This window comes from Podarcis erhardii (assembly GCF_964252035.2).
Source record: "Podarcis erhardii genome assembly, chromosome: 7".
Taxonomy (NCBI): domain Eukaryota; kingdom Metazoa; phylum Chordata; class Lepidosauria; order Squamata; family Lacertidae; genus Podarcis; species Podarcis erhardii.
This window is the reverse complement of record NC_138511.1, coordinates 18,277,379-18,289,441: the sequence shown is the minus strand read 5'-3', so window position 1 is coordinate 18,289,441 and position 12,063 is coordinate 18,277,379. Positions and strand designations below refer to the sequence as shown.

Here is a 12,063-nt window from a genome sequence, read left to right as displayed (position 1 = left end):
GTGTGATGCCCCATGTAGTCCAGGTGATGTGATCAAGAGCCTTCTGATCTCCCATTGGCTGCCTATACATAACCACAGTTGCACAGTGTCAGAAGTAAAAATCAGCGGACACTGAAATAAAAAATAAGATTATTATATCCTGGTCAAGTTGTGATTATTGAGTGTGGTGATATTCCGCCGCTGGATGGGAAGTAGCACATAACAGCAGTAGGAGCAAAATCCAGTAGAGTGCATAAGCCCTTCTCTGTTGCAAGATCTTCTCATCTAAAGTCTGTGCCTTGTTTATCTGTGTGGGCCTAGGTAGAGGAGCTTGCTTAGGAACATAGGAAACTGCCTTATACTGAGTCAGACCAATGTTCCATCTATCTCAGTATTGTCTACATACACCAGTTGACTGACTGGCTCTCCAGGGTTTCAGGCAGGGGACATTCCTAGCCCTACTGGTAGATGCTGGGGGTTGAACCTGGGACCTTCTGTGTGCAAAGCAGGTGCCCTAGCATTGAGCTAAGGCTCTTCTGTAAGTGGCAGTCCTCTCCCCCAGCCCAGGTGTCCCTGCACTGATTGTTAAAGCCCTGGCAGTCTGGATAAAATAAGCACCCCCTTAATATAAGTGCTAACAGTAACTGTTACAGTGGTGCCTCGCAAGACGAAATTAATCCATTCCGCGAGTCTCTTCGTCTAGCGGTTTTTTCGTCTTGCGAAGCAAGCCCATTGACGGCTTAGCGGATTAGCGCTATTAGCGGCTTTTAGCGGCTTAGCGGATCAGCTGATAAGCGGCTTAGAAAAGGGGGGGGGGAGGGAAAAAAACCCGCAGGAACTCGCAAGACATTTTCGTCTTGCGAAGCAAGCCCATAGGGAAATTCGTTTTGCAAAGCGCCTCCAAAACGGAAAACCCTTTCGTCTAGCGGGTTTTCCGTCTTGCGAGGCATTCGTCTTGCGGGGCACCACTGTATATGAAAACCTCTTTAAACTTTGCATTGTGGATTACATCTTCCTGCCCCCTCCTTTATCTCTCTACGGTTGCAGTTGATGAGCTGCTTATGGGATAAGAAACACAAAAAGTGTTGGACTGGGGAGACTTGAAAATATTCATTTGGACATTTCCTGCTTTTAGAGCCAATCAAAGGGTTAAAATATATAGATCTTCCTGTAATGGTTGTTGCAGTGTGTGGGATTGCTTGGGTTACCAGCTCTCTGTTTTTATTTCATAGCTTGTGTTGATGCCCCCGTTGCTATCCAGAGTCTATGCCTTCTCCTCTATGTGACGGTGGCCTCTGGTGTAAGCGATATTAATCCTTGGCTTTTGCCTGACTGTTGGTATTCATAAGTCAGGAGCGCCGGCATAAGGCAAATCCATTAAATGTGGAATCAACAAGGAGAGAGGTGCAGTAGCAACAGTTGCTATTTGCAGTTTGCACATGAAACAGGGCCCCCCACAGATCCCCTTCCCATTTTAAAACCTTTGCAAACAGTTTTGTTTAGGAACACGGAGTCTGTGCAATATTGTAGAGTAGTGGCAAGCAAGGGTGTTAGACGCCATGTGAAGGCAGAATGCAAGGATAAGGGCTGTAGCTCAGTGGTAGAGCACTTGCATAAAGAAGATTCCAAGTTAAATACCCAGTATCTCTCTGTAGGGCTGTAAATGACCCTTGCCTAAAACCCTGGAGAGCCACTGCTAGTCAGTGAAAGTGCTGAACTAGATGGACCAGTGGGTTTTACTCTGTATAAGACAGCTTCTCATGTTCGTATGGTAAAGGTTCAGGGGCTTGAGTCTGAACAGAAGGGATGCCAAGCATGCTACGTTAGGAAAAGGACTTGGACTAGGTGTGACACCAAACCCCCCTGTTCGTGATGCCTGAAGAAACATTTCTGACAAGCCATGGCTTAGGAGTGGCCACTGAACTAGGTTCTGAAACTCTGATTTTCAAGCTAGTTTGTAAACCACATTTTGGGCATGTAGTGTCTTGGCATAACATTTGAACTCAGCACAGGCAACCTGATTGGCTGCTGTGAGAACCAGATGCTGAAATCCATGGACCATTGCCCAACCCATCAGGCTCTTATCTTCTTACCAAGCACAGTCAGTACGGAGCCCCACACTCGGAGGCCAGTGTTTGTGGTCAGCATTCAGGCATTCTCAAGGAAGCGGGGGGCGGGAGAGGGAAATCACACATACACACCCTGTGTTTTGCCTGTCCTAGAAGACATAATAATTAAACAACTAAATAGACTGGCAAAGCCAATCTTGGTCTATCTTCATTGGATGTGGTGCGGGTAGCATGTGGTCAGAAAATACTTGGAGGTTGCCTAATTGTTTCTGCAGGATGTGTGATAGATAGATGGCATGATTATCACACTCCCAGTTGTTTTTCCATTGCTTCCATTTTATGTTTCTTAGCTTGGGAGAGGCCAGGGGGCGAGCTTTCTCCTTTTCAGGAGCCGTGCTTGCAACCATAGCACAAGAGGAAGGGGCAGATGAAAGAAGCTATTGTAACTGGCCAATGAACAGTCCAGAAAGTAATGCCACCTAAAACCTTTACTGTGGGGCCAGAGAGGTTAAATCCTGGGTCTCATTGAAATAAGGGATTGTGGTGGGTTTTAGACTTGGATTTTGGCTAGCTGTAGAAAGGTGAGGTAGCTCACAAAGTTGTTGGACTCTTTCTCTCTTTAAAAAAATGTCACTTACATTAAAATCTCCCATGTGGGCTCTGCATCTACTTTTATTTGCAGAAGAATGGTTTAATATGTCGTCCCAGTGCTTGAAACACCCCCAATTTCCACGTTGGGCTTTTTTTTAAAATCTCCCCCCTCAGTGCTCTGTAGAGTCTCAAGCTTCTGAAGTCAAATCCATAGGCTATGAGCCTTTTATCTTTGTGCTGCTAACCTGCGTTTCAAAATAGGCTTGAATGGGTCCTGCTGTGAAATTCGCAGGAGGCCTTGGGCTTTTCATTACTGATATGCCTCAAGCTTTTGTATTTGTTTATAATTCAAAGGAAGATCTTCTTTTTTACCTCACCCAGAAGATCTTACTGGTCCAAAGGCAAGATGACCTAATTTTTTTATTATTTTTTTTTGGTGTGTGTCCATGACTGTGAATTTCTTGTTTCCCTGCACACACACACCTTTATGAACAAGCCTGCATTTCCTTGACCTGCTTCAAAGAGCACCTGTTGAACTGTTGCCTTCTTGAATTAATTGTTTATTTGAAATATTTCTTACCTGCACTTCATTGCAAGTGATCCCAGGGAGATGCATGATAATAGATGGATCAAAAGTATGTAGAAGGACACTAACTAGGCAGGAGGTCTGTCCCACATAACGTTGGAAATAGACCATTAGTATGGGGGCACCTGTCAGGTGGCACTCCCTCCTGCTGCATATCAGGCAGGTGCTTTGTCTGTTGTCTTTTCAGCACTTGTTAAAGACGTTCCCTTTCAACAAGCCTTCTAAATTGCTTATCCCAGTTAGTATCTGTCTTGGATTTGAGTTGAATATGTTGTTTGTTGTTTTTAAGCAGTGTTTATTTAAAATTTATATAAAATTGTTTTTTATATAATTGTTTCAATTGCTTTTATATGTGTAACTGTTGCATATATGTTATATATACATTCGAGATGCCTTGTGCGAAGTGATTCTTAAATGTAATAATAAAAATAAAATAAAATAAAATAAAAATAATATCATCCAGTCTAACTGCTAACATCCTGTAAACAACCTGAGTAAACAGCCTGGTGAAACAACCATGTTTTCATCTGATGTTGGAAAGCAAAAAGAGATTGTTGCACCAGCCATACCTTGGAGGGGTTACATGAAAACTCTTACATAACCTGACATGTATGAATGCTTTTGAGTTGAGTGACAGAATAGATAACCATTTTTTTCCAAAGATGGAACCTTCATCCATCTCCCAGTGGTTTCATCTGAGTTGCACTCTCTCTGTATGTTGATAGATTTATACCCTGCCTTCAAGGTAGCTTCCAACAAGAGCAAGAATCAAATAACAAAACTGCAAGCTAGCAAGAAAGCAAGAAATAGGACAAATTAAAAAAATAAAATCAAGGTAATACCTCACAGGGGGAGGATTAGAACTGGACATGTCTGCAGGTCAAACATCTACTAGGAGAATAAGGTCCATGCAATGAAAGAAATTGGGAAAGATGATTAGGGAGTTCCAAGGCCTTTGAACAGCCACCAAGAAAGCCTTCTCCTGGTGCAGCTTAGACATAATGATTGTAACTATCTGAATAGGGATTGCACAGATTCATGAAGGATAAGGCTGTGGATTGCGACTAGTCCCAATCACTGTTTGCTACCGCCATTATCAGAGGGTTTATGCCTCTGAATACTAGTTGTAGGGGATTGCAAGTGGGGAGGATGGTGTTGCACTAAGGTCCTGCTTGTGATAGACTTCTGGTTGGCCACTGTGAGAACAGGATGTTGAACTAGATGGGTCTTTTGGTCTGATCCAACAGGGTTATTTCATTCTTATGTCTGTATGTCAGGGTAATATGAAAGGAACGGGAACAGAGCCAGTAAAATAACCTTCCCCTCCCAACCTATTAGAATCAAATTGCTCTGATGCCAATGTAAGATAGTTCACACTCGACTTCACAGAGCCAAAGCACAGTTGGCTACAAATGCTAATATTTAATACAGTGTCTTAAATAAAAAGTGAATGTAGTGGTTTACCATTATAGCTGAGTGGATATAATTATAGGCAATTCCTATAGCACTCTTTTATGTGTGTTAGGTTCTGAGGTGTTAGAAGACAAAAATATCAGGTTCTTCATTTGTGTATCTACAGGAATTAGATAAGCCATAGTTTAATGTGACATGAACAAGCTGCAGTGAACCTTGGGCTTATTTGTTTTCAATTCTGATGTAACCATGAAGTGGACTTTATAAGCTTTCCCTTCTCCTTTTGGTTAACTGCAGGTAGTAGTGTCCTCTGAGTCAATATTATCTATGGGTTGTTTGAAACAAGCCAACTTGAAACCATGATTTAGTGTAGCCTTCTCTTCCATATGTTGTTGAGAGACTCCAACTCTCATAAGCCCTTGCCAGCATGACCGCTGGACACAGATTTGTGGTCCAGCAACATCTAGAGGACACTATATCAAAAAAGGCTGGTTTAACATAACTTCTATCCCTGCCCTTTCCCGAAGTTCTTCGATAATAAATATGTGTTTGTTTATTTTTCGCTAGGTATTCTCAACCCAAAGAATCCCAAGGAAGCACCCAAATCCTTCAGCTTTGACTACTCCTACTGGTCTCACACATCGGTAAGAACTCTGATTTTGTTTCCTAGAACAATCCCCTTTGAAGGTGGAATCCAAGCCTGTCCAGCTGGTGATTGGACACCCCCCCCCGCCCCCTAAAGCAGCTGTTTTCTTCCTTTGACTGTATTGTGGTTTTAGCAACTGAAGTTTCCAAGTATCATCTCGGTGTATGTTTAACTGCTTTTTCCGTCATGGGTTTCAGAAAGATTAAATTCCAAGCGGCAAAGAACAAGTGTGTGCAAAGATGATAGAGGAGAGGGGTTGGCCCAAGGAGTTGGAGAATGTAATTTGAACAGCAAACATTTTCCTCCTGTGACTGTTTAGTTTTATTTTTTGTTCAGAAAGGAAACTCTTCCTATAGGATTATTTCTGGCTTGGTGAAAGATGAGTTTTAATCTTCTGGGTTATTAGGAGGAGGGCAGTGCAGTGCTGTGCCTTCAGCTTCTCTACTCCACCCCTCTGCTAAAGTCATAAAACATTCTCTCCTCCAAACAACCCCCCCCCCAAAAAAAAATCACTTGTGAAAGCTGAATCTGAGGTCTTGCTTACTTCCAGTAATTGTTTGGCTTAGCCGTGGCTGCTCTTCACTTGTCATAAGGGTGGAGTAGATGGAAAAAAGCACTCCCTATTCCCAACAGATGTAAACTTGGATAATTGATTTTGGTCCAAGAGGAAGGTATGGGCAGGGTTAGTAGCCACTGAGCCCAGTTGGCTCTCATTCAGAAAAATCAAAGGACTGAAAAGTGTTTTTGTTTTTGTTTTCTAATCTCTGCATCCTGAACAAAGAAGCTATGAAATGGCCCTACTGTCCTGCTACTCGAGGGATAGGGAACCACAGGCATAGAAACCTAATGTGGGGCTGTTGGGGAACGACCCCCCCCCCGCCAATCTGGTGCTGAAGTGACATCAAAGCAAACCATTACAATCTATTGCAGGACAAAACTGTATCAATGCAGGACATAGCATTTTACATTAAAATACAGTGGAACCTCGGGTTACGTATTGTCCTCCTTACGAATGCTTCGAGTAACGAGCTCCACTAACCTGGAAGTAGATGTCCCTAGTTGCAAATGCCCCGGGATGCACAGACCCGGGATGCACAGACCCGGAAGAATAGACCTCTGGAATGAATTAAGCTCGTAACCGGAGGTACCGTTGTATGGGACAATCCTGTATTATACAGGACAGGTGGCAACCCCACCCCCAGGCATCACTGTCTGGCCCTCAGTTCTCTCTCTAGGCCACTTTTCTCTTTCCCCAGGCCTCTCCCCAACACTTGGCCATACATGAGAAGTGTTTTTGCCTGATTACACTGTGTCCTTGAACTGTGATAATGTGTTTTCCTTGTGTAGATAGAGAGAAGTGTGTGCAAAGTAGCCTACTGTACAAAACTAAAAATTATATTAATTGCTCTGTCTGCTTTTGCCTCTGGCCCTGCCCATCATTGGCTGGGAGCTAATGGGAGTTGTAGTCCAAAACACCTGGAAGTCACAAGGTTGGCAAAAGCTGTTTTTATACCAGTCTTCCAAGACTCCTGTTCTGCATAGACCCCACTGTTATTTAGGAGCAGGAAAGCACCTGGCTGAAATGTCCCCTCTTGCTCCAAACCCATTTAGGTGGTCTTGGTCACACCCCTCTCTTGTCCCTCGGCACTATCATTGTAGTTTGATAGATAGTTCCCATCTGAGTGTGGTGATGATGAACTTGTCCCACCAAGATAAAATTTAGCATCTGATCCTTGCACTCCTGCATGCGTGTGTCCGCGTTCTCTCTCCTGACCCTCTCCCCCAAGCTATTCCTTTTAATTGAGTAGTAAGTTGGTTTTCCACAGAGAGCATAGCAGGGCAGTCATCTTGTTGTGGGTTAATCTGCTCTACTTATTCCTTGAACGGGAAAATGTTCTGCTTGTCAGCTGAGGCTCCGGATTAGGTCATGCTTGGAAGCCTCTTTTTAAAGAAATAGTATTATTTTTTCTTCTCTTTGAATTTGCTTGCTCTCTGAAGATTGTGAAACACGATTATTTCCGTTTTTTTTTTTTTAAAGGAGCATCTGGCACTGACTTCTTTGCTTATGCCCTTTATATTTTATTTCAGTTTGATGTTCTGAGTTCTCAGCTTCACAGTTGGAACTAGAGCCTGTGCAAGCTGGCAAGGCTTTGCTCTTAGAGAAGCAGTGGGACTAGTTGGGGTAATAGGGGAAGAGGAAAAGGTATTTTTCTAATGCTCTGTAGCACTTTATTCTCTTTAATTGCTCCTGCAAATGTTTGGTACTGAGGAGTCATACACTGGAGCAAATTCAGTATGTTGTGATAATCCAGGGTTTCTGGCTTATCAGTTGTTCCACTTTACTCTTCACCTGCTATGACAGAGAAAAACAAACCAGGAACCCACAGTTAAGTTTGTCTTTCAATTACATCCAAACCTGCTGTTTTGGTTTATTGTTCCCTAACAAGATGCAGTACTAAGCCATGGTTTATTTCAGCCATGGTTGAGTAAAACACATTAACAACACGAGCAAACCATGGCTTGCTTTTTAAAAACTTAGTTGGTTTTCCAGCTGCTCTTGCCTTGTGCCTTGGTAAGTTGTTAAATATGTGGGGTAGAGTGATCAAGCAAACCATGCTTAAAGAATGCTGCTCATATTTCATGTAACCATAGTTAAAACTATGGATTCATAAGCCAAGAACAAACCAAGGATGCAGACCATGGCTTGTTGTCAGTAAACAACCCATAATTCCGACATGGTCCAGGTACACACATAACACTAATCCATTGTTGAATAGGCCATAGTTTGATAAACAATGGATCAATATTATGTACGAACCAATAAGCCAGGCATGTCTGAAGTCCATTTCGGGGCCTGGGGTAAATTCCTAAGAAAACCTCAACAACTTCAGTCCTAAAAAAGGTCAACAACTATGGTTGGCCCTTTGGTCGGCCCTCACAGCCCTTCACTTCATCAAATCTGGCCCTCTTTGAAAAAAGTTTGGACACCACTGTAAACCAACAAGCTATGGTTTAAGGTTGGCTTCTGACTGTGAAAACAAACCACAACCTCTTGTTCAACTCTGTAACAGGAAGCCAGGCCATTTTGCTTTGTTTGGTCCTTTCATGGAGTGAATTTTAACAGTGTGGGAGTGATCAGTTACCAGCTTCTTCATGGCAAAACCTGGCTTATTGTGACATGTGAACAATGGTGTACCTGTAATATGCTGTAATTGATCACCCTGTAAACTGCAGTAATAGCATGGCAGTTTCACTACTTGCCCTCTTCTACAGCTGAGTTTCCCTTTCTCCCCTACAAATATTTCAACAGTTTATGAATTTGGCCTCGCTACCCCCATTTACATTTTTCAGTTTAGGTTCCTCAAAACGTGAGCAAGGTTTGCATCCCTAGACTGCCCCAATACTTCCAGATTTGTCAACCAAATAAAGCTGTCACTGTAAACGACTCCAGCTGCCTTTAGTTTTCTCCCAGCCCTGTTTGTCCACTTGCTAACTTGCAGAAGATATCTACTTGCGACAAAGTTCTTCCTTGGCATTACAAATTAGCAAGATGCTTTTAATAAAACAGTTGGGGAAGTCTGCTTGGACAGCTGCATGAGCTGGTTAGTTTTCATGACTGGTTGCACTTTGTCGCTGAGATCAGAAGCAGATCCTCTTGATTTCCTGAAACAAAAAGCACTGGCAACTGCAAGGCTCCAGGAGCTTTAGAAGTTCATCACCTTCCTTTTAAGTAGTCACCGTTGTTACTTAGATACCAAAGTGGCCATATCTAATTCTAATCTATAGTTAAAGGTGCAAGAGGATACATACACTTGAGTGATAGGAACTGCAAACTTCCTTTGGTAACTGGTTGTGGTAGTGGAGGAACATCTTAAACAGGGGTGAGGAACTTCAGGCCTCCAGGCCCGTATCTCTCTGAGCCTTGGGATTCTTCCTAGGCTGAACATCCCTCCTCAGCCACACTCCTTCTCCTCAGGCAACATACACCCCTTACAAGCCCTGCTTTGTTTTCTGCTTGAGTATTTTTTGTCTGGCTGGACTGTATCCTTGAACTCTGACTTGCCTGGATGGAGGAGGATGGAGAGAGGGGTGTGTAGATACTAGCCTACTGTACAGAGGTCATGATTTGCTCTGCCCACTTATGCTTCTAGCCCAGCCCTTCTGGCATGTGGCCCCATAAAGTTGCCCAGAAGTGAATGTGGCCCTTGGACTGAAGATGATTCCCCATCCCTGATCTTAAGCATTGTATTCCCTGAGGGTATGTCCTTCATAAATACCCATAAGAAGAGCCTGCTAGATCAGGTTGAAGGCCCATCTAGTCCACCATCCTGTTTGCAGAGCAGCCAACCAGATCCCTCAATAGGATCCTTGGCATCTCTAGGGAAAAGGTCCTCAGAAGCAAGGCTAGATGAAACTTTGGAGACTAGTTGCCAGTCAAGAGTAGACATTCCTGGGCTAGTGGGACGAATGCAGCCTGACTCCACAGAGGGCAGCTTTATATGGCCAAGGAGTGCTTCCCACACTAGCAACCCTTCCCATTATTTACCAGTCTTGCCTGTTAACAGCTGCTACTGCCTTTCTGTGGAAGGCTGTATCACAATGTTTGGATTCCCTTATCTCTTTCCCTTAAGAACATATCACATGAGATCTGCTAGATGAGATGAAAGTCCCCACTCATAGTCCAGCTTTCTCTTCTCACATTAGCCTGCCAGATGCCCTAATGGGAAACCCTTTACAGTTCCATTCCTAATGGGATCCATACTGACTCTTCTGTTTAAATCTTTGCAGCCCGACGATCCTTGCTTCGCATCTCAGAATCGTGTGTACAATGATATTGGAAAGGAGATGTTGCTGCACGCCTTCGAGGGCTACAATGTCTGTATCTTTGCCTATGGCCAAACTGGAGCTGGGAAATCCTACACGATGATGGGGAAGCAGGAGGAGAATCAGGCAGGGATCATACCACAGGTAAGGAAGAGTCTTGGGATGCCCTGCTTTGCAAAATGCTTCTAGCAATTGGCTTTCGCGTGGGATTTCTCTGAAGCTTACAGGAATCAGATTCCAATTTCTTTTCCTCAACCAGAATCGTTGCCTTCTTTTTAGAAATGCAAAAGGTGTGGGAAGAAAGAAGGCATTTTAAATAGTCAAAATTAAAGTTACCCCCTCTTGTTAGGATTTAAGTGCTTTTGTCTCAACATTCTGTAAGAGCACAATCAAAATATCATTACTTATGGAAAACTTATAGCAGGAAGAACACATTCATTTGCATGCTTTTGGGGGCAACTGTGTCCATACAAGAGTACCGTAGGTGAAAATGCAACTTGCGATTTCAAAGAACTTTAGGTTTGTCACCTACAGAAAGAGAAAAGTTTGGGTATATATAGTGTCTTTTCCAGAGAATGTAGGATACATCTAAGTGGATAGCAACCATAAAATCAGCAATTCTGATAGTCACTCTAAAAACAAGGCAGCAGTAAGAATGAGTCAGAAAAACAGCAAAATACAGAACAGCAAACAAATCTATAAGGAGGGCGTAGCTCGGTTGCCAGTAGCAAGAGGAACAAACATAAACCAGTGATCAGCCAATTATAATGACTATCCTAAAAGAAGAAGAGGAAACGTGGATTTCGGTGAGGCACTTGAAAAGGAACAGTCTCATCTTTGCATATTTACTGTGTTCAATGACCCAGTGATCTGGCTCTGTATAAGGCAGCTTGTTACATTCCTATATGTTAAGGGAAGGATTGTAGCTAAGTGGTTAGTGCATCTGCTTTGTATGCAGGAGGCCGCAGAATCAATCACTAGCATCTCTCGGTAGGGCTGGGAATGTTCTCTGCCTGAAACCCTGAAGAGCTCCTACCAGTCATCTTGGACAACACTTAGCTCGATGGCACAATGGCCTGACTCTGTATAAGGCAGTTTCCTATGTTCCTATGTATAACTTGCCATTGGTTGTGCTGCTGCTGCTGCTGCTATCAAGTTAATTGAATGAAGTGTGTTTGGGAGGGGAGGCAGTTGCTGAGACTAGATTTCAGCCTCAATAAATACATTTTGCTGAATAGGCATTTTGTGCCCTCGTTCTGCTATAGGATCAGCAGCAGATGCTGCTGGCTCTGTGCCCCCTGAGTGTAAAATAGACAGTGAAAACCCTTCTTGTGCTAATGGGAAAAACACATGCAGAGCAGACATTTGATGAGGGCTGAGTTATGGCCAGAAGCTGGTGGTAGGTTAAGCAAAATGCCAGCCAGGTGTCAGGGCTGTGTGTCTTCATTTGGAAGCAGGGACCAAGACTGAACTCTGTGCTGCTTGTTTTGCATGAAGTTGCTCCATTCTATATCAGAGTTGGGTAGCCCATGGGGCATATCTGGCTCCCAAACCTTTTGATGTTGCCCACCCCCCATGGGTATCCTTTTAGAATGATTGTATGAGTCTTAAGTTTTTAGAATATAGGAGAATTTAAGGCAGTATCCAACACACTTGTTCGTTAGCACAAGGATTTATGTGTGTGCAACAGAACTTCCCCCTTTGTGTGTCCTCGTCCTCCCCAAATTTGCTAGGGAGAGTTGGGGGAACCTCAGATTTAGGGGTCTCACAGAATGGAGGGGAGGGGGAGATCATTGTGTTGCTCAAGCAGAAATCCTTACACTGGTGCTCCTTTGGGCATAATCTTTAATTATTGTTTTTCAAACCTGTTTTCTTTCTGCTACTCTTTCCTACCACCCTTCCTAGTTATTTCAGGATGGTGATGCCCTGTAAAACTTTCTCCACCATATCCTCTA

General features: G+C 43.4%; 1 protein-coding gene across 9 annotated transcripts in view; it reads left to right on the top strand.

Moving 5' to 3' along the window:
* The window catches only part of KIF1B (kinesin family member 1B), a 136,283-nt gene that overhangs the window by 31,302 nt on the left and 92,918 nt on the right, over positions 1–12,063 (top strand). For all 9 annotated transcript variants that reach the window (XM_081870711.1, XM_081870708.1, XM_081870710.1 and 6 more), the window contains exons 3-4: positions 5,206–5,282; positions 10,073–10,252. In XM_081870711.1, the coding sequence (XP_081726837.1) occupies positions 5,206–5,282; positions 10,073–10,252 (257 nt within the window). The remainder of the gene's footprint in view (positions 1–5,205; positions 5,283–10,072; positions 10,253–12,063) is intronic.